Source organism: Spea bombifrons, chromosome 4 (assembly GCF_027358695.1).
Source record: "Spea bombifrons isolate aSpeBom1 chromosome 4, aSpeBom1.2.pri, whole genome shotgun sequence".
Classification (NCBI taxonomy): domain Eukaryota; kingdom Metazoa; phylum Chordata; class Amphibia; order Anura; family Pelobatidae; genus Spea; species Spea bombifrons.
In genome coordinates, this window is record NC_071090.1 from 27,991,024 (window position 1) to 28,018,784 (window position 27,761).

Here is a 27,761-nt window from a genome sequence, read left to right on the forward strand (position 1 = left end):
TTTTGCATGGACTCCACTGCATTTTACCGCATGCATATTGCAATATGAAATTTTTTAAGTCAGCCCATATAAATGTCTTGCACGTGGTGGAACTCTCATAGAAATCATTGAAGTGAGACACTGGTAATTTAGCAGGATATATTTTTCAGATAGCATATGAGAGAATTGTGGCTGCTACTCTTATTGATTTCAATGGAACCTCTGCAACCATTGACTAGAACACGAGTTCTGTTCCCAGTACGCTCCCTGCTATCAGTAGAGACAGAAAAATATTATTATTATTATTATTAATATTATTTTTATGAATCATCTTATTTAGATGAGACATGAAAACTACATATATATGTGTTATGTATAAAAACCGATACCAGGGCACAAATGGTCTTGTCACTATAGAAACCAATTCCAAATGTTACTTCACTAATCACTGTCAAAACACATTTTTAGAAACCTTTTCATACATACTAACCCTTATAGAGTCAGAGAATTTAGGTTGGAGAAGGATAGTTTCCTTAACTACTGCTGAAGTACAGTTTTAATAATTCTGGTAACGAGTGAGCACTCAGAAGAGTGTTCACTTGTTTCACGTTATTCAACCCGGAGATGACATTTTACCAAAGGAGTTCTGATAAGCACAGATGGCACATCACTCTTTCAGACCTTTCCTAATTTATGTGAGAACCCTTACGAAAAAATTAAGAAACATGAAGCTTTTGGGATATTGAAAAAGTCTGGTCGCAATGCTAACAAGCATTTCATGGATTTTACTAAATCATGTCAGAGTACAAGTATTTACAAAGCGGGTAGTAAAATAGGGTAAATCTCTTGTTTTTATTATCATAGTTCAGTGATCAGTCCCATCATAGGAGAGCACAAAAGGTTGCTATCTGTTCGGTATATAGATTGTAATTTTCTGCCACAGCGCCAACTACGTTGCTTCTCAAAGAGAGCTGTGGACTGCGCTGAACTTTAAGTTCTGATGGCTGTGACATGTGAGCCTCATTAAGGCTGGGTTTACATTCTTTGCTCAAACAAAAGCCTTGAAATGTTTGTTTATCCTGCGTTAAGTGCAATTTGTTAGTTTGGGCCCCTACAGGGCAACTGTTTGTGTTCCATTTTATGCCCCTCTTCCTGAGCTTCAATAAACACAGGGAGGAAATAGGAGTTCCATATGAGGTTGGAATACTTCACAGTTTGGTGCCTAGGAATCTGTGGTTTAGCAATCCAAGTGGTTTTATTAGAAGGCAGGTGTGCGTGGATTTTATTAGTGTAACGCACTTAACCCTATGAGGTGTGATGCAAGTGTAAGCTAACCTCTTGCAAAAGTCTAACTATGTAAAGAGGACTAGGTTCCTAACAACATAAGAATAACCCCTTAAATGTTTGTTCAGTTAATATTTGAAACCATTTAAGATATTATTGAGAGCACCTTTCAATTTAATGTCAGTGGCATAACTGATACAGCCAATTAGGGGGGGCTGGCTCAGGGGTAAAATAGGTTAAAGGAGGGAATGAGTAAGATGGTAAGGGAAGTATGTATTTATGAATATGTGTATGTCCAAGTGAGAGTGAATGTTTAAGTGTTTGTTAGCATAAATGTGTAAGGGTGTGTGTGAGCATGAATGTGTATGTGTGTGTTAGCATGAATGTTTATGTGTAAGTGTGTGCGAACACGGATGTGTATGTGTAAGTGTGTGTGTGTGTGTGTGCGAGCATGAATGTGTATTTGTAAGTGTGTGTAAGGAAAGTATGTATTTATGAATATGTGTATGTCCAAGTGAGAGTGAATGCTTAAGTGTGTGTTAGCATAAATGTGTAAGGGTGTGTGTGAGCATGAATGTGTATGTGTGTGTTAGCATGAATGTTTATGTGTAAGTGTGTGCGAACACGGATGTGTAAGTGTGTGTGCGAGCATGAATGTGTATTTGTAAGTGTGTGTTGGCTTGAACGTGTATGTGTGTGAGGATAGATGTGTATGTGTGTGTGAGAGGGAGTATGTGTTAGCATAATTGTGTAAGTGCCTGTGTTAGCAGGAGGTTGTAATGGTGCATTAGTAAATACATGTAAGCATTGGTTTTACCTGGGCCAACCCTCCCCTGGACCAAGTGCATGCTGCAAAGTGGGTATGTACCATAAAAATAGGGTGGCATGACTTGACTGGAAGAAGGAAATTGTAGATGTAGAGGAAGGCACTGATCTTCTTGAAAAGAGAAAACTGTAAATAACTGCTTGCTTTGCACCGCTTGGGGCTAGTGGTGTAAATATGTGCAGGCTCCTTAGCATGCCTGCAGCCATTTGAGAATCCTTTGCCAGGGGGCACAGAATTGAAATTTGTCTTTTTTATGTGGTACAGTTATGTCTTTTTTTAACCATTATTTTTATTTTAGAATGGATGCCCATTTCCTCGAGCTGAAGATGAGGACTTGAGAGTACTAAGAGAAACCTATTTGTCTAGCAGAGGAAATGCATTGCTTATGCAAGTACATTTGGAGATTCTTCTTAAGATATACCTCCCTAGAGTCCTGGTTTTCATGGGACAGTCTTGATTTTCAGGCAGTCTTGCTGTCCTGGGTAGATGCCCCACTCTCTTTTGCAGGCTGTGGGGATCATAGTCCAGCTGGGGAGATCCAACTTCTAGTGCCAGCTTTGGATCTCCCAGCCATTTGCCACAACCCCTAGCTCAGGGGTCCCAGGGGACAACTGAAATGTTGAGCATGTGTTGAGAAGCTTTATATAACTTCCGGTCTCTAAGGGTAATCAATTTTGTATGCGTGTATGATACCTACATTTTATCCCAGAAACTCCCCCTTATCATAGCCCCCAAATACCACGTGGTAATATAACATATCATCCCTACATAGTAAAAGAGGCAAAAGTAAACAGATAATCCTATTCTAACATTTGCATTTTCTTTTCTTTTAATTTTATTTTGTTAATTCTTAATTGGTAGAAATGGGATATGGAAGGGACAAAGTGTGAAATCTACACTTTATACCACTTTAAATAAGACCATAGATACATTTTAAAACAACACTTTTGAACAAGTTGAACAAGCATAGATTCTAACATGTTTAGCCCAAATCTTATCTTCAAATGTGCTTTAGGAACACGTAAGCCTTGATAGGTTGATTGACAGCATGGTCACGCCACCAGGAAATGAGGCTTTCAGAGCTGATGCAGATGGCAGGATGCTATCCTAATAAAACACTGAATAATCAATACCCAAATGGAGCTGCACACGGAGGTCTCCACGCTAATGCTCTCTGCCTGACACACATACTACCGGCACGGAATGATGAGGACAGTCTCAAGGTCACCTAGGCCCTAGAAAGACAATCTAGTCACAAAAGTATAGCTAAAAATATGTAATTTTGATTTAATCTGGAGTTTCATCTGGGAAAACGGCAAAAAATCATACCTGTGCACAACGTCTTGAATGTAGCTGTTTTATAACTACAATGTGTCATTCACCACGTTACCAAATTTCTTACACAATTCTTTTTCCATTGTATTTTATACAACAACTCATTACTATAAACTATCTCATAATTTATTTTACATGTAGATCATCGGTAAAATGTGCACACACAGTATACACTGCTGAGGACAGAATTCCAATTTAGTAATAAGGTAACAGAAAATTAACAATTTAAGTATTCCGACTTAGCTAAAAAATATTCTCTACTTAGATATTCAATTGTAGGATTTAAGGCATGGACCCAATTATAAGCTAGAGGCAGAACAGTATCTGGAATAAGAGGAACTGGGTCATGAGTGTGCAAAGAACTCTTCTGAAGACATACCAATATCTGGATCATTCAGGGCACATTCTGGTCCAGTAAAGTTTTGTACATAACACCCAAAGCACAGTAGTTCTCAAATGATGCACACCTGTTCATACCAGAATTGGTCTCCTCTGGTTGGTGGCTGCGTGTGACCTGGCTTTTGGCCATGCTTGAGAAATGTTGCCATGATGGTCCATTAGAACACACCTTAGAACTATATGGATTTCAGCCAGAATCTACAGAGCTAGATATTCACACTTTTTACCGATTTCAGGTCTATTTAGGATGTACCTCACCCTTAGGAAAGGCTTGCCATGCCCCTTATAAGAGCCATGACACTTCCTGTCTCATATAAGGAATGTTGAGAAATGTTGCGGTGATGGTCCATTACAACACACCTTAGAACTATATGGATTTCAGCCAGAATCTACAGAGCTAGGTCTTCCCACTTTTTACTGATTTCCGGTCTATTTAGGATTTACCTCACCCTTAGGAAAGGCTAGCCATGCCCCTTATAAGAGCCACGACGCAGGAATACCAGGTGGTCAGCCTTTTTACCAATTTAGTAACCATCCCAAAATATGTTCAGACCAAACTTCCTCCTTAAAATGTCCCACTTTGCTGCCAATTTACGAAGCATCTGATGTGAGCATATTTAAGGAACATTCTGTACATCCTCTTTTTATGCAGTATAAAGAAACGTGTGAATTATCCGCACATTATCTGCACAATTATCTTACCCTGCGCGGTTGTAACCATTGTTACATTTCATGATACTTAAAACAGTATCATGAATTTTCACCATCGATCTCTGCATCATTACTACTTAGTACCTATTTAATGTTTCCATAATTGTTTATCTATCCTAAGCTTCCATTTGGAATTGTATTTTGTTCAAAACCCAAAGTAAACAATGAGTAGAGCATTAGCTTGGGTTGAGTTTCACAGAGGTACCACAGGAAGTATCTCTATATATCTTATTACAGAACATTTAATGTGTAATAGTAAACTGCTTGATGTTAGAGCCAAAAGCTAATAGGAATTTTTCCTCTCCGGCACTGCACACAAAATTACACTTGATAGGAATTCAAGATTTCTACAAACCTTTTTTTTTTTTTTGCAAACTTTCAGCCACGTGGATCCCAGCATGTCTGGTTTACTAAAGGGATTTAATATATGTCTGGCCAAGGACAGCATTTAGTGTAAAAGGATACAAAACCCCAAACCTTTAAATTGTTTCACATTGTCATAACAGATATTACGTGCCAGTATACACAAACACACACGCAAAGTTTACTTCAGTTTATTTCGGTTCGCAGTAAGATGTATTTCAATGCCAGCAGGGCAGGTCGGATTTTTTTTTGCTGATAAACGAATTTTAAAATAAAATATAAATAATAATGCAGTGCCTGTCAGCCTCTGGTGTTCTGGAATGCTGAGAGTTGTATATGCATGTAGTTTTGGAGGATCAGGGAGAGGACGTCACCGGAAGCGCCATCATATTGCCCTAAGGTGAATACTCCAACCTTATTGGAGTATTTTGGAAGTTCCCGCTAGGTTATGTTTGTGGAGGTGCAGGCGAAGACAGAAGATTGAAGATAGCAGAGTAAAGGTAGAAGAGAGGAGATAGAAGATGAAAAAGATGCGGAAGTGGAAAACATTTAGAGAGCAAAAGAGAAAGAGAATAAGCGTGTGAGAGAGTGTGTAAGTGAATGTGGGCCCATGTATTTTGGACAAAAATCATGCTGTGTTTTCATCTGATCCATGGTGGGGGTTCTGGCCTCATTTTTATGGCTTTGTACAAATCATCAAATTTACTAAAATTCTGTAAATTTGCAATACCTCGAATCCGAATGCACAAACCTACTGTGCAGTCAGAAGATCCGACATGTACCCACAAATGTGTGATGAGAACCATCTACAAGAGTGCAGGACATGCTTACTGACAGCTTTGGGTATATCCTATAATCCCAAATTATGTGATTGAAAATTGCACATGCCCACCCCTTTCTTAAAGGCGCATATCACATTTTAAGGAACGGAAGATCCAACTATAGAGGCAGATCTGAGTTGGGGCGCTGCCCTTGTTTGGGCACATAGTGGCTGTCCTGCTGTCTTTATCAATATTTTTTGAATGCATTAATAAAATCCTATGGCTATGTTTATCTTTGTTTAGTGTCCTAAAAAGTAACTGAATGATTGAAAATAAATATTACTTTTCTAAACTTTTACAACTTTCTACAAATCAAATATAGGTATCAATTCCAAAGATATTGTTAATTTTAATATTATTACCGGTAATTTTACTTTACCCTATTGTTACAATGCTACAGAATCTACTGTCGCTATATACACTAGATACATATAGGGCATTTCAAGGTTGCAATTAATTTCTACTTCATTTGCTATTCCTAGGGTAACATGTAGCAAATGTTAAAAATAGCATCTCCTAGTTTCCAACTTTCCATATCTATTGAAATTACTTGAAATTAATGAATTATATATACATTGTTCTAGCTATATTGCCATAAGTCATCCTAGTTGCATACGGCATTGCAGGTTGAGTCATGGAGATATATGGTATATATATATATATATATATATATATATATATATATATATATATATATATATATATATATATATACTGCTGTTTGTGGTTGTATTTTGCATTCCTATTTCTTACGTTGTAGCATGTACAGAATTATGTGTGTTAAAGTTCGCTATACCCTTTTGGACTACAGTTTGAGGTCCAATTTGGACCGTTTGATGTCCAATTACCAGGTACTACCCTAGCATAACATACATTACTGTAGTGCAGGATTAAAAACCTGCAGGTAACAGGCACGTACATGCCCCAGTCACCCGCGGGGTGATTTACATATATATAAATGTAATGTGTCAAATCATGGCGGTGTGTTATCCATTAGATTTCAGTGTCACTCAAACGCAAAGTCCCTAGGGAGGGGATTAGTGTTTTAAGTGGACCTGATGGATATTCCAGCATTGCATAGATAAAACATTTGGCAATTGGAGCAGAACCCAAAGTCTCATGACATAAAACTAACAGGAGTACCTTTTTAGTACAGATATTAAACAAAAATGTTCCTCCACTGCTCATTTTCTAAAATGGAGATATACCTGCAAGAAAAACATGTTTTCTTTGTTCTAAATATGTATTCTCGTCAGGTGTGAGTGAAACAGGTGTGCCAGGAACAGGTCTTTTAGTCATGTGGTAGAACTCTGGGTCTCTGGGATTCTTGTATGACGTAGTGGGTACATGGGATCTAGACATATCCTTGTAGAGCTTGCGATAGAAGATAATCACGTCTCCCTGGTATTGTAAAATGGTATAAAGACTCATGGTTAGAAGGTCACCTCTACCTTCACCTTGATCCTCACGAAAAAGAGCCTACATCATCCTGTTATTATCATCTGTCATCAACTGGTGCTGTATGTCTGTGTGTTTTGTATTATAACTGTTTAAAAAGATTTTGGGTCATAACTTTGTGTAATGTAGGCATAGTTTGCCTGTCCCATGAGTATGTTTGACGTATGCTAAGATGCACACATAAATCTTTAGCTATGTAGCAGAGAATTACACCAATGTATTTGATCTGCAGCTCCTGCCATGTTGCCCATAAAAAGAATCGGGACACCAACATGCTGTTACCTTGCTGAAAGGCTTTGATGCTAATAATCTTCATTATGTTCATTATTAATGTTCCTGCAGATCAGCTAAAACATAAAAAAATAGTAGATCACATACATGTTTTAGAAGCTTTTTAAGACCACAGAAGCTTCTTCTTTGCCCATGCAGGAAATCATGAGGGCACCTATTGCCAAAAAATATAACTTTTTGTGCCAGATTGTATAATTTCATAATGAAACTGTGGTTCTCTTCTTTTTCTACATGCGTTGTGGTCAATATATCAAGTGTAAAAAAAGTTTGCCTTGACACGCCGTTTTTTTTTTGCTAAAAATGTGTTGCTTGCACTTGACCTAAATTACTCAGCCTGGAAGTTTAACTGGAAGATTGTCAGATCTTAGTTGAAAATGTCAAAAAAGTAATCATAGGGCCCTGTTCTAGATCAATGTAAAAATACAGAATCATTTAGAATTATACCAATTTTATATTGCGATAGAACAAAAATAAATTATATCACTTTAAGCAGTAAATTAGCGATCACTTTCTGTAGTTCACATAATATATTTAGAATTAGAAAAAAAAATATGAAGGTTTAAAAACATCTTATGGCACAACATATATTCATTAGGTGCTTTACAAAACATATTAAAGTGCCTATATATGGAAAATCTTATTGTGTTTGTACAATACATTTTGGCATAGAAAACTATTTTGTAATCTACAAAATATGACATTTAACAAAACCAATTACAAATAAAACAAAAAACAATTGTGTGACAATTTGTAAAACAATATCAGTTTTAACTGAATAAGATTTGAATTGGATTACCTGTAGTACCTTGATGTAATAATTTCTACATAATCCATTACTGCATTTGGGGTTGCAACCTGTAGCTTTTTTGTGTTCTCCTTGCAATTCTACACATAGCCACTGGGGGCATAATAAGGGTTTAAAGCAGCATTTACATGCTAACTGGATCCATCCTATTCTCATTTTTATGAATTACTATTTATTTCCTTTCTGTATATATGTTTTGACTGGATAGTACACATTGAGCATGTTGTCTGACAGATATGTATTGGGCTGAGTCACTTTATCCAGGATTCATTTAGACTTGATGTTATTGATCTAGATTGTAAACTTGCGAGTAGACCTCTCTCCACCAAATGCATCGGTTTGTCTTAGTCTGTCCATTCTAGTCTTGTCATACCCCTTAAATATATGTATTGTAAGAAGCGCTGTGTTAAGTGCTGGCGCTATATAAATAAAAGATAATAATAATATTAATAATAACCAGAATAATATACATGATACCTCGGAACACCCATATCAGGGTTCTGTCCACCTCTTAGGGGGAGAGCGTCTGGTGCTTTTCCATGCTGCCTGTTTAGTACATAGTGACATCTAATCAAACATGTCCGGACCCTATTTTTTTCTTTTACATGCAACTGTGTATCTCCTCTGTCAAGCCGCTGGCCTGTGACTAATTTCATTTGCTGAATAAATGCTTGCAGTGTGTCTGCATTTACACTTAAGAGATATGGGAATCGTTCCAATTAGCCCATCTACTTAACATTATTTCCTGTCAGGAAGAGCTTCCTGGGCTGGAGATCTCAGCTGGAAAACCTTTCCCAGCTGGGAAGGCATGTGCGTGAAGGGGGTGTCATCGCAATCGTTCCGTTAAACACCAGCACCTGGGAACTAAGAGTGCATTGATCAACATATATATATATATATAGTTGTATTTTATATAGTTACAATATATACAGAAGAAATGTTACTTTTGCTAACACCATTATTTATTACTGTAAAAATTATATTATTATTTTTAGCAGAAGTCCACAAAAAAAATCCATAAAAAAGTTTTCCACGCAATTATAAATGCCATATGTGTGTAAGGGGGCTCAGCGAGTGATAATGCCTTTGAGTGAGGGTTTTTGTATTTATTGTTTTATTGTAGTGTTTGATTGTTAAATATTTATAGTTGATATTTATCGACACTAATGCAGGTTAGATCCCTGGGATAGAGGGTGCCTTCTCTATATTTCACGTGCTGTCTGTGATCTCATAAATCACAGGACCTGTATGTATTTAGTATGTGAATGCGTTCTGTTTTACAACCCTATTATCAGTTACTATTATTTTTTTCAACACCCTCACTTGCCGCATCCTATGTATGTATTAGTGGTTGGCATGGGAGGATAGTGAAAGAAAAAAAAACACGCATGGCCAATTTTAGCATTATCCCACTTTCCTCAACTAGACCTCAATCACCCGGATTCCTGTGTGGAAAATGTGCTGATGACAGACTGTCCCTTCTGTCTGCCACTTGTGACCTTGGAACTACCATTTGTTGAGTTGTCTTGTAGAAATGTTACAATGCTGTGTCCACAGCGCCCTCTTGTGGCCACAGACTGTACAGACACATAGTATACCAAAAAATTCAAAGCATCAACTAAAATGCTATTTTGTTTAGATTACTGTATATATTTTGGGTCTCTTCACTAAGTTAATTTGAAGCTGATGACTACTGGACAAAAACAGTGTAACACCAAAATAAACTTTGAAATGGACAATGTTTTTTTTTTATATGTAACTCATTCTCATCACTAACAAGTTTCTACATTAAACCTTAGTTATATTGAAAGTGTTTGCAGCAAAACTTGTTGACATTATGAGAGAGGGTTCATCGACTACTCTGTTAAGAGTCTTGGAGTTAGGCCTGATCTCAGAGAGGTCTGATGTCATGGAACAGAGCAGAGTCATATATGTGTTGCCCTTTTTAGAAATCTTCAACTTTACAACTTTGTGATTTTATTTTTTTAAATCTGCTTTTTAAAGTCAGATGATCCAATTGACTGTAATTTTTAGTACTGATATTTAAAGCTAGTTCTTCAAAGGAAAAAGGCTATTCAGGCCATTCTGTGTTTTTCATTCATTTTTATCTGTCTCCTGACTTAACCCATTTAGAATGTTCCCAGGTATGTTTTTCAGATACTTTGATTAATTTTTTTTTGTAGTTTTTGGAATGTAATATTTCATATCTCATTCTACACACGGTAGCTATCATATCAAAAAAGTGGCTACAGAAACATTTGAAAAAGACGAGACCATCAGCAACATTTTAAACAATATTTCCGTTTATAGGCTTTGCATTCTGTACTTCGGTATGTGCTGAATTTGCACTCGTACATGGAATCTCCTCTGGAGTTAAAAGGTTCCATGCTGAATCAGTGCATATCCCAGTTAACAAGTATTTGCACAAGCTACACTTTTATTTAGTTCGGATGCCTACCTGCAAGAACCGGTTCAGGGCCCTGACTACTTGTTCTACAGACGCCTAATTGGGTGTTGAGCCCTGGCAACTACCTCGCCATGGGCAAGCTAAGACAATGGGCACATGAGCATAACTGGACCACAGGGCAATGGAAGAAGGTGGTCTGGTTTGATGAATCACGTTTTCTTTTACATCACGTGGATGGCGTGTGTGTCACTTACCTGGAGAACACATGGCATCAGGATGCATCCATGGTGGCCCCATCTTGCAACTTACAGGACTTTAAGGACCTGCTGCTGACGTGTTGGTGCCAGATACCACAGCGTCAGAGGTCTAGTGGAGTCCATGCCTCAACGGGTCAGGGCTGTTTTGGCAGAAGGAGGGCCTAGACAATATTAGGCAGGCGGTCATAATGTTATGGCTGATTGGTGTATATACGTAAATATATCATTTAGTTCAGACACTTATATACAGATCATCTGGTTACATTATAGGTTATTGTTCGTCTAGTAATAAAACCCCTTTGGAAATGAAATCAAAACAGCACTGCATATCACTTCTACCTTATGTTTTTACTGTAACATTAACTTAATTAAAGGTGGCAGATAACTTATTGGTGAGAAATAACTATGGAGGTTCTGAGAAGAGGAATTTAAAGGGACAGTCCAGCTTTTGTATGCACTTTAATGCATACAACATCTGAGGGGTCCCTATAAATGTATGTAGTGTCCCTCTTGCAAATGCATGGAGGGGTACTTTCTGTGAGATGTGTTGACCATGCAGTGGCTCAGCGATCGTTGTTCACATGTGCGTCCAGCAATCGCATATATTTCAATGGGGGCGCTTTCCTGCCACTGATTCATTGCTTCAAGCAGTCAATCAGTGGCAAGAATCGTTAGACCACAGAGGAAGAGGTATATACTTTTTCTTTAATTTTTTTAAAGAACGCAACATTTAGTTCATTTAGCCTCGTGTTATGAATTTCTTTACTGGAGCACAATGTGGCGATCCCTAAATCCTGGTTGTTGATATACCTGGATGGCTAGGTTAACCATTTCTCTACTAGGCTCACCATATTGGCTGTTGTTTCAAGAACACCTATAGATTTCACATGTTGCTGACAAGCACATATAAAGTACTGTCCTACACTATGCATGATTTGTAATGGAATTATCGATCCTCTCCTGCGAGTTTATATATATATATATAGAAAGTGTATATGTGCCCATGGTGTCCAGGCTGATGTGGCCACCCTGTTGTCTACTGAGTCTTTCTATTGCTTCTTATATATCAATGGTTCTGGAACAAGCTTGTTTTGAAAACAAATAGGCATATCCCCGGGTGTTACTAATGTGCGAGGTTCCTTCTTGTAACACTAAATAAAAAAAGCAAAAACAAAATGTCTTTCACAAATATTCAACAAGAGAAGTGTCTTTTGTCAGTAAACCATAACACGTAGAACATCTGTACACTGCCAGACTTTGTACAGCGCTTTTGGAATGAGCGTGTTGTCACCGAATAGCTTGCACCTGTGCTGCAGCTGTGCCGATGTAAGGGTCAAACGTAATAGCACAGACGGAGAACAGACTTTTCCTGACGTCCAAACCGACACCAAAAGCTGCAGCGTTCCCGCACCTGTGTTAATTCCCACTGTAAACAATCCGCTCGTAATTTAGCTTCAGTTTCCCTCAGCGGAATAATACGTGGATACGATGATTGCTAAAACACATATAAGTCTAATAAATATTTGATTTCGATTAATATTTATTTTTTCATTATGAAGATCATCTGTAAAAAGTTCTGATTGAGGCCGCAAAAAAAAATGATCGAATTGCAATTGTGGCGTGAAATGTAACCCTTTGACCTTCCAAACTAATCCAGACTTCCTGGTACACAGAAAAGAAACCTGAACGCATATGGCCCTCATGACCGTTGTATGGCAAGGATGGTCTTGTTTCACTACGAGCGCTTCATTTTATGCTTATTAGTATTATTGAAATTACTAAACTATGTGCCTGATTTTGCTCTTTTCTCCCTATCTCTCTCCCTCTCTCGCTTTCCCTCATATTTTATATCACCAGTCTTCTAATAGCTTGACTTCCAAACCACATCCTTCACACATCACATCCCTACCAACTATACCTCCTATTAGTGTCACATAGTTTATTTAAAAGCCCTATCCAGTGTGAACAAAAATTCCCAAAGTCCTAAACCTTTTATAACTTACCGGATCACATTAACAACAGAATATAGTGTTTTAATAGTATAACAGCCCAAAACCCATGTTGGGTTGTTTTTGCTCCTCTATAACGTTACTGCTCCAACTGGTGCTATATTTATGTGCCATGAAAACCAATTGTATTTCTTTTTATCCCTTTCACCTAACCTTATCATAAATGTTGGATTTATTATGCAAATAAATTGTTTCTAAAGCATATTTTTCGATTTCGGTACAGTATTGTACAATAATTCAACCCAAACCCTGGGCTTAATACTTGAGCTATATTAATTTTATATGTTCCTGTACATAGGAAGTGTCAACCTAAAAAGGGTCTGTGCTTTTAATATATTTCTTCATTAGATTAAATCATTTTAGCCCCCTTAGCGTACTTTGGCTTACTTCTGCCAATTATTTTACTAGCCTAAAGGGAAATCCTATATCTCAAAAGTAAGTTTTTTTGCTTAAAACGTAAACTAAATATATTTGCCACATTATTTCATTAAAATTATTATACATCTCAAACAATTTTATTTTTATTTTTCATTATGTATTTCTTTTTTGTTACACCAAATACAGTGTATATTTGTCACTTCTTATAATGTTTTTTAAATTGTATAAATAAACTGTTAAAAATGTTTCTGGATTTCATTTTAAAATGTTGCCGGTTTATCATAGGAACAACACGGTAGGAAAGGGAGGCAAATAGACATGGTAGAGAGTTGTGACAACCTTAATGAACTATGCACAATACCAAGCACTGGCTGGAGTGGTGTAAAGCATATCACCACTGGAGCAGTAGAAAGGTGTTCTCTGGAGTGATGAATCACACTTCGCTTCATGGAAGTCTGATGGGGGTGAGTCTAGTTTTGGCAGATGCCAGGAAAACACCACCATCCAGAATGCATTGTGCATACTGTAAAGTTTGGTGAAGGAGACATAATGGTCTGGGGCTATTTTTAAGGTTTTGGGAACGCGGCCCCTTAGTTCCAATGAAGGGTAATGCTAATGCTGCAGCATACAAAGACATTTTAGACAATTGTATGCTTCCAACTTTGTGGCACCAGTTTTAAGAAGGCCCTTTCCTGTTCCAGCATGACTGTGACACAGTGCACCATGCAAGGTCCGTAAACACATGATTTGATTAGTTTATTGTGGACAAACTCGAGTGGTCTGCACAGAGCCCCAACCTTGACCTTACTGAACAAATTCGGGATGAATTGGAACACTTTATTGTCCAACATCAGTGCCAGACCTCACAAATGCGCTTTAGTCTTAATAGCTGCAAAGGTTGGGCACAATTCCATATTAATGCCCATGGCTTTGGAAAGGGATGTTCATCATATAGGTGTGATGGTCAGGTGTCCACCTACTTTGGTTCATTTAGTGTAAACCACTTATGGCATGGTATGTGAAGGTGCCAGTCTTACCTTTCCTAGGGACAGTTGAAGGGGAATGCCCAAAGTTTTCTATAGGTGTCCCTACTTCCTGATTCCCTCTGTGTGCACAGGCTGACATTTCTTCTTAAAAGCACTCTAGTGTCACCGCTCTAAGCCAAACCTAGGACAAAATGAGCAGTGGCATCCTTCGTAGAAGTTAGACACTACTTATGGTTTCTGTATGGAATGTTGGGTGCCATTTGTGCCCTCAGTAGTCTCGATGACTGCAGACTGCTGGAGAAGAGAGAAGATTTTTGGAGCATCATGAGTAGGTGAGTAGTCATGTTAAAATGGATAGTTAAAATTATCTACATGGGAGGACTGAAACCGTTAAATATGAATTAAGTATAATCTTTTGGCAGGGTGGTATTTAAGTTATAACCCAGAACTGCTTGACTTTCCCTATCTGAGATATGATTCTATATCAATAAAACAGTATATTTACTGGCAAAGGGTTTTATATGCTAATAAACAATATAATATAGAATATAATACACAGTTGTATGTAAACTGAAACATACCCACACCAGAATTTATTATACACTCTAAAACTGTTTAAACAATATTGTAAATCTCCAAAAAACATTAATGATAATATTACTTACCAAATGTACATTACATGTTTAAAATGTGTGTGTGTGTGATTTTCTAATACACGGTTAAATACATTTACTAAAATCCCCTAGTTCTTCAAACAAAGCATTTTGCAAACCCCAGTAATAAACTTTAGAGGAGCTTGCTGTTCTTTTGTGCTTAAAATTGAGTGTAAAATTGTCCCAGTCATTGTTCTCTAATTAAAATGAATAAATAAAATCTGAAGGCAGGAATGGTGTTTTCATTTGTAGAATTCATTCGCTCGTAAACAGCACTGCAATTCTTGCACTATTAGCCTGTGCAAAAAGGAACGTTTTGTTTAAAAGACCATACTTGATATTTCCGACAAGTAACCTTGCTTCAGGGGAAGTGGGATTAGCTATGTGTGAGAAACGCGAGGTGAGCTGTGAAAGTTACCATTCAAAGAGGCTTTTTAGAAATGTCTACCATTCATTTACTATGGAAAAATCAATACCGTCACTGCTATCCATTGAACAAAACCTGATGAAGTGTTAAAGGGCTCGTATTGGTGAATGCACCTTTTAGCACCACTTAGCAGTGCTGGTTAAATTTCATGGTCAATACTATTATGGGCCGAAATTTCATTGTAAAGTAGGAAGTAAAGTAGGCGCACTCACACACACTATACACCACAGGGATGCCTTGTTTTGGGCGAGTCGGATATGTAGACTCTTAGACAAATTGTAATACATATAAACAACATGGGATGTACACGGTAACATTTTGGAATTCTATACATAACCATTTAGGCAATCATAGCAAGTGGGCATGCAAAGAGTTAAAAAAATAATTTAAAAAAAAAATCAGCTAGTTGCTTATTGCATCAGACTGATAGTGGTGAGGAAGAAACCCCATTTAATGCAGAACTTCCCGGTAATAGTTTTGGTGTGGTGTAATGATGGGGGGGGGTTAAACAAAAGCTAGGAAGCAGATTGTTGGCAGTTTTATTTTCAGTACTCAGCAGTTGTGGATCCATTCTGCCAAATGGTAACTGGAAACAGTCAGTGACATACAATATGCTGCTCTGGATTATTCCTTCCTTCCTGTTGGAGCTAAAATATGACATAGTACAGAGGCTGCAACAGATGGAAGGCCTGGAATGCATCGGACCCTGCAGAAATATAACACATCACGTTAAATGTATACAGCAAGCATCCCATTCGTTTATTTGGAATTAGCTTTCTACCGCTCAGCCCTTTAAACTTCCGCAGGAGGAATAACCAGATATAAACTTACATTCAGTAAATCTTGGCTCACTGTGTGCAAGAAGGGCTCAGTCGCTCCAGAAAACATTCTTGGCGGGCCCATTTCCCTATAGAAGTGTTTTTAATTCTTCATAGTCAGAATGTGTTTCCACTTTAATTCGCAAATTCCTTATGAATTCATGTATTTTAAATATATTTTTTTTAAGGTTTTGTTTGTGTTCCTTGATAGCACAGAAACGGATATTTAATATGTGTTATGTGTTATGTGTTGTCTATGTGTTTACCAGCTACTTTTTTGTTTTAGCTCTTCAAGGAGAACATCACCTTGTATTTGTTAAAGGATAGATGGGTAAGTGGATGTAGAGGAGGAGAGTAGATGAGCATAAGGAGAGGGGACTGAAAGCAGAACTGGAGAATGAGATAGTGGGTGGCACTTTGAGAACCTCGGGGGACGTCCATATGCAGAGTCACTCAGGCAACAGCGTACGGCATGGGGTCACACGGGAATCCGGCTATGGATCAATTAACTACTACTATGTGATGGGGCGCTGGTGGAGCAGACCTCTCTCAGTGCTTTGTTGCGCATCCAGGGTATGATGTTGTATCATGGTGCTTTAAATCATATGACAATGCCATATCTGTTATTTTCAACACCATGCTATTTTACAGAAATATTAAGTTTTCCGTAAATTTCTGAAGAAGCTTGCTGTGTTTATAACTGCTGTCTAATAATAACTGTTAGACTAACACATTGTGGGATTTAACTGGCAACTGTAGCCTAACGTGAGCTTGACTGTGACCTTCTTTTGAGATTTTTTCGTTTCTGTGATACCCAATACAGGGAGTTGTTAATTTTTTCATTTAAAAAAAATAGCTGCAAATCTCAAACCTTGTTAAGTAACTTTTTATTCCCACCATCAGATTTCAGTTATAAGTACCTCCCATGGGCCATTATAATATTGGATTCTGAAATGTTCTCCACCAGCTTTTTTGTTGGATGCTGAAGGCATATTCCAGATTTCTACATTGTTTCAATTTACCAGTAAATCAGCCTTGGAGGATTCCGAAACCCGCACTGCTAGTTTTGGAACAGATGGTCCCCGGGTTACAGAGTGTACCATATTCATGTTTATCCAGGAACAAAGTGCGCCTTTCAAAGCATGAAAGTAATGACAGGAACTCCATCGGTGAAAGGAAACGCCTAATTTCTGGAAGGAAGACTTATCCCTTTTGGCTATTTTAAAACTGAAGTAGATTGTGGAGGGGAAACACTTCACTATCTCATTAGAAAACACAACAGACTTTGTCTTGCTGTTGACATATTTTCTACTCAATATAATATGGGGCACCTGGTATATTCAGAGCTCACAGCTGCTGAGGATGAATAGGCTAGCAAATTAAACGAACCATACAGAAACCTTCAACTGTTCTTTTATGGATTGGGCGAGATGTACACCTAGTCTGAAATGTACACTTGTATGTTTCTGTTAGGCCTATGAGAGGATCATTAACTTAGTAAAACTTAATATTTGCCATCTTCAGACCATATCCATTAAAACAAATTCAGGGGCAGCCATGTTGTTTTTCAGGCAACTTGAAGCTGACCTACATGCAGTGCCATCAAATGTCAGCAATAATGTATTGTTTACATTGCTTGGAAACAAATTGATCTAAAAAAATGACTGTAATGTAAATGAATACCTAAAATTTGTCATTTTTTTAATAGTCTTTTCTTTGGTTTGAATTCCTTTTCCCTTCCTTGGCATGAAAAGCTTTAATAAAAACACGGTTAACTTTGTTTACTCCTTCCTGGGTGGCCAGGCAGCTATTATATGAGAATGATTTTTTTAGAATTTGTATAGAAGAAGCAAACACAATTTGATTAATACCCTCATCACATGTAGTAAAAGAGACGTGAGTAATAAGCTTTTTGCAATTTACATTATCACACCTCTTATAGGGAGTGAACGGAGCTGGTGGCAAGTTCTCACATGGTATCTTTATCCCCCAGCCATACCTCGGAACTCTTTGGGCTTGGCTTTCTAGGTGAAGGCCTGCTTCCTCAGGTAACTTTCCTCTTTCTCCAGACGAGGGAGAGGCATTTGGCAATGCCAACGCCCTGCAACTTTCCATCCTACTGTCAATGTACTTAAGGTAAACTAGGGATATCCCTGCCCCATGCTTGGCTAGCCCTACCTCAACACATGGCTAGCCCTGCTGCCACTTAAAGCCTTTCGGTGGCCCACCTTAGGAAGCTTCACTCCTCATAGGGTGGGACAAATGGACAACTTGCTATATTACTATTACTACCACCCCACCATAAACATGAGTCAGCTCTTTAAGTAATCTCCACCAACACATGTCCACAGTTCATTTTGTTTTCTTTTTGAACTTTTATTTTAATTGGTAGAATTAAATGTGTCTGTAAGCACCAATATCAAAATTGAGTTATTTGTAGAGGTATATATTAAATATCATATTATACTGGTATATTATATACTTAATATTAAGGGAACTAATAGTATAATAAAAAGCCACCTTTGTTTTATGTTTTATTAAATTCCACATTTCCAGGTCTGTTTTGTATTCCCAAACAAAACATTACTTTTTTCTAGGAGGAAAAATGATGTCATTCATCCTGCCCCTGATCTCTTCAAAGCCGTGTCGACAACTCAAAATATAGTGCTTTATTCTGATTGGCTCGTGGCTGTCACTGAATAGGCCACTTTACAATGATGTCACATCACAGCCAATTACCAGGTCACAGGACATATCAATGCACAGGATATAGATGTTATTGGTTGTATTTAGAAAGAGACATATCCTAAATCGCCTGTGCATTTTGTTCACGACCAACATATTTATTTAAGCATCCTTGTCCCAGCAAGAACTTTAAGAGCAAACACACTTCCATTCTGCCTTCAGAGCTTTTGCCGACTTTTCACAAACTGTCATTGGCGTCTATTTTGAAGTGGCTATAAATTTTGTTCTTAGGTTTTACTAGGTGCTAAGTAGTATTATGTACCCACTCAATGATTTTAGACCGGTTATAAGCCAAGACTAAATCTGTCCCAAAATGCTGTTCAGAGTTATTAAGTCGCTTAATCTGTTGGATCATATGGATTCCGTTGGTTTAGGCCTTCACATGCCCAGCACAAACTCAGAAATGACACACAAGCCATTTATAACAGAGAAGTACTATACTGAAAATGTATCCATCATCCATCTAACAGAGACTTTAAACACGCAAAGAAAAAGGTAGCGCTCTCCCCCTATGTCACGGAAGGTGCTGGCAGTGGTCTCTGCTCCAGGTGAGAACAGGGACTGACAGCATCAGGCTTTGTGGCAGACACTTAATGCCAAATATGCACCAGTGGCAATACCAGGCCTCATTATTTTCTGTTTCAGAGTAACTGAATCCTTTTTCTGCAATCCAAAACAGATTTATAGGCAAAGGGATCAAGGGACTGTTCATGGGGTACACCCAGTACATATGTATGCAATTGCATTAATGCTTTGTTGAGCACTTATTTGGAACATTTTACCTAAAATCATTTGTGGGGTAAAATAGTTTAAAAGGCTGGGTGACACTCACAAGCCATACACTTGGCAGCACGTTTACTTTTTATATTCTCGTGTGTGGCTGGTTGTATACAGCGGGTGGCAAAACACTGCAGCACCTGATCTGCTGCTGGAGCGGTGGATCGGGTGAATATGGAGTGCTGTTGGGCCTGCTCATATATCATGAAATTAGTAGACTATGAATCAGCTATACTATGAGTCCCTTATTGTCATTGACAGTCCCAGTATGTAAAAATGTATGTATGTGTTTGTATGGGTTGGTTTACATGTATGAATGTCTCAAGAAGCACATTTGGTGGGAATTGTCCCGATTTGGGACCTGAACATCGTCATCTGGTTCTTCATAATTTTGAAGTACTTGCATTGCACAGGTGCGATGCTGGTTCTCGACTAAACAGTGCCCTACAGAGGGCGTACGTCATTCATGTTTTATGCATTCATGTAGGCATAGATTTCTTGGGCACGTCCCCCATGCATTGTGGAGGCTTGCATCGTGCTCCTAACAGGTTTCAGACTGACTTCTACACATGTGGCAACTGCTGGTGTCCCCTGTTTCATGTACCCCAAGGCAGCTGTCTGACCCTGCACAGGTGGTTTAAAATGCATACTGCTCATGGACATGTACCTTCCCAATCTATTCTGCATGCAAATAGTGTCCCATCATATAAGCTGTCAGGTTAATGACTGATATTGCTCCATTTAAGCAATGCCCACATGGCCTCCTAATCTCAATTATAATTACAAAACCATCCTACCAAACATGGGTCGTACAGATAGACAAAAATGATATTTGCCTGCAACACATTCCAGCTTATCCTGGGAACTGTCCTACCAACCAGGAGTAGCCCTGCTAAAAATCAGAAGAGGTGTGCAAGCCAAAGTTCAGCACAATCTGAGCCAAATCTCGCCCAGCCTGTAAGCCATTCCTTCTACAAACACAGGTCTTCGCGTTCTTCTGGAAGTGTGTCACATAGCCCCATTCTTTGAGCCTGACATCAGCATTACCACACAAAGAATAGGAAAAGTGAAATGGTATGGAATATCTTTATGGAAGTTGCCAGCTGAATTATGGCATCTGCAGAATGAATATGCCATGGCAACCAACCAGAGTGCTCACTACCCAGCGTATATTCTAGGGTTCATATTATCTGGAAGAAAGTAAAGCATGACAAGGACATTTCCTGACAGCAGATCATTGTAAAAAAAAAAAAAGCCTAATTCAGTAAATGACTAATTTTTCTGGCATGTTTAACACATTATCACTTTAATGTCTTGTAAGTGTCACTTTCTGGTGTAGATTATAATAGTTTTACTTGGTACGGCTACAAATATAGAACATGCTATATTTCAGGATATGACCAATATCCTTACTCTTTAACTACTCTTTAAAATAGTCACTGTGCCCCTTACTTCTCTCCTTCTGTCCAAAAATATGTCCAGCTCCCACTTAAATTGATTTACAAAGCTCACCCCCATTGCTTTAGTTGGCAGCTACACTCCTATTTCCAACCACCCGACATGTAACAAAATATCTGGCAGCACAAAATCTGTTCCAGACTTGCAACCACCTCCTCTCTACTTTAGGTTGATGGTGATAAAAATGAGAAATCCCATTTCCACAATAAAGAGCCAAAGTCCAGTTATTAGTTTTTCCAGAGTGAGTTTTTTTTTTACAGGTTGCAGAAAAAACCCCAATGAAAATAGTAAATGTTATTTAATACCAGTGAATGAATTGCAGATACTAGTAACTCTCGCAGTGCTCAGGGCAGGTTATTGTTGGCCTGGCTGTAACTCTAGAATCTAATCTTAATAGTGACCCAGTCCTGCAGTTTCCTTTGTGTGTTTCCTTCAGCTTTTTTATTGGGACATTATTATTATTATCACTACTATGAAGAAGGTATTATAATTTGGGACCAGCTCTGAACCAAATGATACTTTAAATTAAATTGTGAGACATTGATTTACATCCTAATGTACACCAAGATGGAACTAGGCATAGGCAAGGTGTTTGTACCCATACACCAGCACCTGTGACAAGGCTTGTGGAAGTCATTGTTGTTTGGGGGTATCTACTTTGCAAGAATGTATCTGCCTACCCCGTAACTCATATAATGTCTAAATATACAGTTTCAGTTTGAAGTCCACCAGCATTGATCATGTAACAAAAGACATCAGAAGCACGCTTGTGGTTGAGATGTCTAACTAGCACCTTTGTAGAGCCGGTCTTTACCTGCAATAACAAACCATACCGTAGTAAAAACACTAGAATAACTAATTTATAATAAAAAAAATTGAAAACACACATTTATTGTCTGAATTGTATAGTCATTTTAATTATATGGTTCTCTATTTAGCAATTAGTTTTTTAATAAATAAACATTTTAATGCAGTCCCATTAAATAAATAGAAACAAACAATGAAAACATAGAGAAATAATACAGATCGTCTGGTATAAGTTTAAGCAGCAACAACAAGATTATGTCCCATTTATCTAAATATTTACCGCTGGAATATATTTTTATAAACAGCACAAACATCTTTCTCATAATCTCCATTTCCATGTACCATATTGAAGTCCATTTTGCAGAACGTATTTTATTTTTAAGTCATAGTCAGCATTCAAGGAATTGAACTAAAAACATTTTTTTTTAAATAGATGGTAGTTCTATATGAATAACATTACTATATTGTCCTCCTTAATTACATATTCTAATAATATATGTTATGCAAACTATTTTGTTTTTAATCTTTTTTAGGCTTTGCATTGATTATTCTACAGTAGTTTGAGAACTCACACATCACAGTCAAAATGGACATACAACAAGTTTCAATGAAAGTACAGAAAACATATTCCAAGAACATTATTGAAATATCTACAGTGCCAGACAGCTGCATTTAGACCAACATGGAATGTCTTTGGTTAAGTTAACTACTTATACATGGACAAAAGGGTTGTTTTTAGATTGTATCATTATGAGGTCATTAATAAGCACGGAGCAATCAAGTATGTCTCCCTTAAGGTGTGTTCTAATTAATTCTCATTCTTCTTTTAATAAGCTTTAGTGTATGGTATCATAAAAGCAACAGCGGTACATCTCCCAAAGTCCACTTATCTGGATTTACGATGATGCATATATCCATTGGAATGCATGTATAGGTATATATATTAGATTTAGGTTTATGACTTACTAGAGTGCACCTTGTCATTCCAGCAGTTAGGACCACCCTTACACATGGGTAGGCAGACCTTGGCCCAACACATAGGCTAGTCCTACCTCAACACGTCTACCGCTTACTTTTCTCTCTGATGGTGTTTGCATCACTAAGTGAAGTGCTGAGATATGATGTCATTCATTAATGCCACATCCTACGTCTGTCTTGAGTGCAAAATGCTTTATTAGATACATTTTAAATACAGATGTGATAAAATTACCTTCATAGTTATACTGTTGATCCAGCAGCATACATAAAAACATGGTGGGTGGGAATGTTTCACGGCATTATGACTGTTGACATCCAATCCCACTCCAAGAGCTGGTAACACAGTGAGATGGAGTAGACATGTCATGCAGGTAGTAAGCGAGCAACCAGGAGCCCAATCATTGGTCCATTAATTTCTTGAAAATTGGAAAAATTATTTGGGGTGACGTATAAAAGGTGTGCTTGGTGCAAAGTTTAGAAAGTGGTCTTATCAACCTAGCAAAAATGAATGGACTATTACATTTAATGATAAGAGTGCTTTCCAAACTTTGTACCAGAATCACTTCTTCTGCATAACCCCTGTTGTATTAAAACTATTTGTAATTAAACATTGCCTAGGTTAAGAGTTGTAAAATCAAAATGTAAGGTCATATGATGTGCATGTTTATGTGAATGAATGACATAATAAACCCATATCTTCTAGTGATCAAATGCAGGAAAAATCTATTCTTGAGGCTAATTAAGGAATTACTTGTTCTATGAACCTAAGTGAAGACTCTTGAAATGCCAACCTTTGATCTCTGATAGAGAGGAAAGCATCTCCAACTAGTTCATCAGCTTTCAGGTTTTTATCGCCCTTGAAACCCCTTAAAACCGTTATTGCTGAAAATCAATTAAAACATATTTTAAAATATGTATGTAGTCCTTTCTGTTTCTAGTTCACCGAGTAGATAAGCATATATGAATAAACAGCTTTATATTCATTGTGAATAGGAATACTCCCAAGTGGTCAGAAATGCCGTTCTGCCAGACTGCAACTTTTGCCATTCACTGATCAGAGCGTTGGTCTTTAAATGTAATATAATTATTTACAGCAATGGCACATGCAACAGTATTACACAAAATCATAAACTGCGTGGTCATTTGGTTGAAATCTTTTAGTCGCTTGACACTGGTAAAGGTAGGAAGAGTATGGCTTTTTGGCCATAGTGAGTCCGTGAGCCACGTTTGCTTGTCCCGTTCTTCTTAATGCCAACAAACCAGTTAAGCTCTGCATACTTCTTTGACTTATACGTGTTATAATGATTCTCCTCTAAAGTCTCCAAGAACAGGCATTCCTCATTCAGAGACAGCTTTTTGGAGAAGGAGAAAGAAAAAAAGCATTAAGGCGACTCATAGTTTACTGCTTGTGGGAAAACAAATCTCTGGTGTTATATTTAGCAAAGTTGGAGCAGAGTGCTGAACTACAGTTAGACTCTGGCTAGGAAAATAGTTGGTGTTGGTCAGCACTTAAAACCAATGTTACTCTGGGCTTCCTGCTGTGGGTCTGTCTGGTATTTATATAAAATGTGCTTTTTTTGCATTTTCTTTCACATTAGGGAGGTGCATTGCTGTTAATAAAGTCACTCCAGCAAACAGCAGTTTTCTCCTTAGAATCATATTGGCCTTGCATATATTTTGTATGTCCTGAAAATCTCTACAAGTAAACATAGATTGGCATGACTAGTGTATTGATGTCAGCAGGGACTGGGAGACTATATATATATATATATATATATATATATATAGAGAGAGAGAGAGAGAGATTATATATATATATATATATATATATGTCATGTATACTTTATGACCAACCAATATGAAGAGCTCAGTGACTTTAAACATGGCACTGTCATAGGATGTTACCTTTGCCACAAGATAGTTTGTAAAATGTGCTAGTTCTGCCCTGGTTCCCTGTAAGTGCTATGATTGTGAAGTGGAAGCATCTATGCCACCAGCTCAGCCACAGGGCCACTTAGTGCTGAGGCACATAGCACATAAAAAGTCACTTTTCTTCTGTAGCATCACTCACTACAGGATTCCAAACTGCCCCTGAAAGCAACATCAGCATGAGCACTGTGCTGTACACAGGAGCTTCATGAAATGGGTTTCCATGTACAAGCAGCTTTCAAACAAGCTACAGATCACTATGCACAATGCCAAGCATCAGCTGAAATGGTGTAAAGCACACTGGCACTGGACTCTGGATCAGTAATGAATCATGATTCGCCATCTGGAAGTCTGCTTGAGAAATCTGGGTTTGGTGGATGCCAGGAGAATGCTATTGGAATGCATAGTGCCTACTGTGAAGTTTGCTGAGGGAGGGATAATGGCCTTGGGGCTGTTTTCAGGGTTTGGGCTAGGCCCCTTAGTTCCAATGAAGGGTAATGCTAATGCTATAGCAAACAAAGACATTTTAGACAAATGTATACTTCCAGCTGTGTAGCACCAGTATGGGGAAGGCCTTTTCCTGTTCTAGTATGACAGTGCCCCTGTGTACAAAGCAGGGTCCATAAAGACATAGTCTGATGAGTTTGGTGTGATGGAATATGAGTGGCCTTCACAAAGCCCAGACCTTTACCCATTTTGGCTGAATGAGTACAAATTTCCATACACCAAAATCTTGTGGAAAGCCTTCCCAGAAGAGCAGAGGCTGTTACAGCAGCAAGATGGAGGGGGGCACACTTCATATTAATCTCCTTGGATTTGTAATGGGATGTTCAACAAGCTTATTCAGGTGTGATGGTGAGGTGTCCACAAATTGTTGGTCATATAGTGCTTAATATATCAGCTCTGTCTCATAAACCATGGGACCCTCTATATAGTGATGACAAAACTAATTTGTCTCTTGCCCATCCCCCATCTCGTCCCCACCTTCCAGATGGGTCTCCTGGTTCTATCTACTAGACCTCCCTGCTATCTTTAGTGAGTTCCCCAGCCCTCTCCAACAGGTCTCCCAGCTCCATCAATGACTTCCCTGCAAGCAAAAACACATCTCACCATGAGACCTGAAATGCTTAGCAACACAACAGCCAATGGTAGCGCAGCAAGTCTGGTATGATTGGACCTTTGCTTTAAGCACTGCCCAGTTTAAATCACAATACTCAAGATGACGTGCCTGTTATAGGGGTGTTGTATATAACGGTATTAGAATACATTAAACTCCATAAAACCTCACAATTAGATGAGCATTATTAATAGACACAATTCAAGTAAAGTGCACTTGTCTCGGGCAATGATTAAAGTTCTGGTTTCATATTGAGAAATTCTGCCTGTAAGTCTTCAATCGCTTCCCACATTTATTGATTCTGTGACAATTTCGATTAGACAAAAGTTACTTTTCTCTACTCACAGATCCATACAGAAGTCCACTGGAGTCCATGGCCAAATAAATCTCAGTTTCAGTGCTCTTAATGCATACCTCACCGGGGTTTTCTGCATGTAACTTTAACCTAACTGCGTAAGGAGAAGAATAAACTTTAGTTACTTTAACAAAAAAAGTATACACAGAGCAATTGCGTATACATAATTGCAGATTCTTCTAAATTGTCGTCAACCAGCATTACCATGTGTTAAATTGTGCAACTAAACTTAAAGCTTGTACATTTTGTTTTCCCATTTCAAAGGAAAATTAATAATACATGCAACCGCATATCTAGGAAACACGTAATAGGTAATAATAATTAGTGCTGAGTTTGCAATTAAAATGCACAGTGACAGAAATGAAAATCAAGCGGCTTACTGTGCAGGTCTTCTCTGTCTCTTGTTCCATCCACCACACCATCTGGAAGGATGCGCAAGAAGTATCCTCCATTACTGCAGTACAATAACTTAGGTTTCTTGTAATTGCCAATGGGAATGTCAAACTTCTCAGTCAAGGCAGCAAAGGTTGTGATATCGCCCTCCGACATTTTCTAATTTCCCCAGCAGAGCTGAGTTTTCAACACTGCAAGAAACAATAATCCTCATAACAATTCGTTCAGTAACAAGGTGCTTACCGCCGTCCGTGACACCTGTAACTCAGCATTTGGCTGAATGACTTTAGAGTTTAGTGAGAATAAATTCAATCTATGCTAAACAAAAGCACCTCTGCTGAAACACTGCGGGTTACCCACTTTATTACCCAGTTTATTTCAGGGATTCTGGCATTAGGTATTACCATCTATAGATGCGTCAGTCCACCTGATAGTGGTTTACTAGCCTTCTTCCTGTTGCCAGGTCTTGCCCCACATTAAAGTCATCAGTTCTGTTTGTAATTAGGGCCAAAGGTCAACCGACTGAAGACTGAAGCTCATCATGGTCTTCTTTAACCCTATCCTTGTTAGGTAATGTTTATTCTCAATTGATTGCTTCACTTTACTGAAGACATAAACTAGCTGCGTGTGCAGTCTGCATCACTTTACAAGGTAGTGTATATCGGTAGGTGTTTTAAACAGGCGTTGTTCTACAACCTAGCAAGGAAAGACAAGGGTCATCAAGATCACATTAATGATTAAACATGCAGACTCCTAGAGGATCCCAATACCAGGCTATGGAAATACAATCCTCTATACCTTGTAAATATACATATAGATATAATATCATCAAAATAGCATTACCCAGATGCCCCAGATTACCAGCGCTTTATGTACTTCACACAAGGCTTTCTTTGTTTTCTCTTTCTACCCAAGTCAATGTTTAACGTTATATATACAGTATATGCGACTATTCCTAGAAGCCACATCCATTTCTTATCCACAGCGTACACTGA

The 27,761-nt window shown here is 38.1% G+C and overlaps 1 protein-coding gene across 1 annotated transcript in view; it reads right to left on the reverse strand.

Moving 5' to 3' along the window:
• Positions 1–23,943: 23,943 nt before the first annotated feature.
• FGF1 (fibroblast growth factor 1) overlaps positions 23,944–27,761 on the reverse strand; it is a 37,535-nt gene continuing 33,717 nt past the window's right edge. The window contains exons 2-4 of the mRNA XM_053465129.1: positions 26,754–26,957; positions 26,364–26,467; positions 23,944–24,324 (exon numbers count right to left, since the gene is read on the reverse strand). Coding sequence (XP_053321104.1) covers positions 24,130–24,324; positions 26,364–26,467; positions 26,754–26,922 — 468 coding nt within the window. The 5' untranslated portion in view covers positions 26,923–26,957 and the 3' untranslated portion in view covers positions 23,944–24,129. The remainder of the gene's footprint in view (positions 24,325–26,363; positions 26,468–26,753; positions 26,958–27,761) is intronic.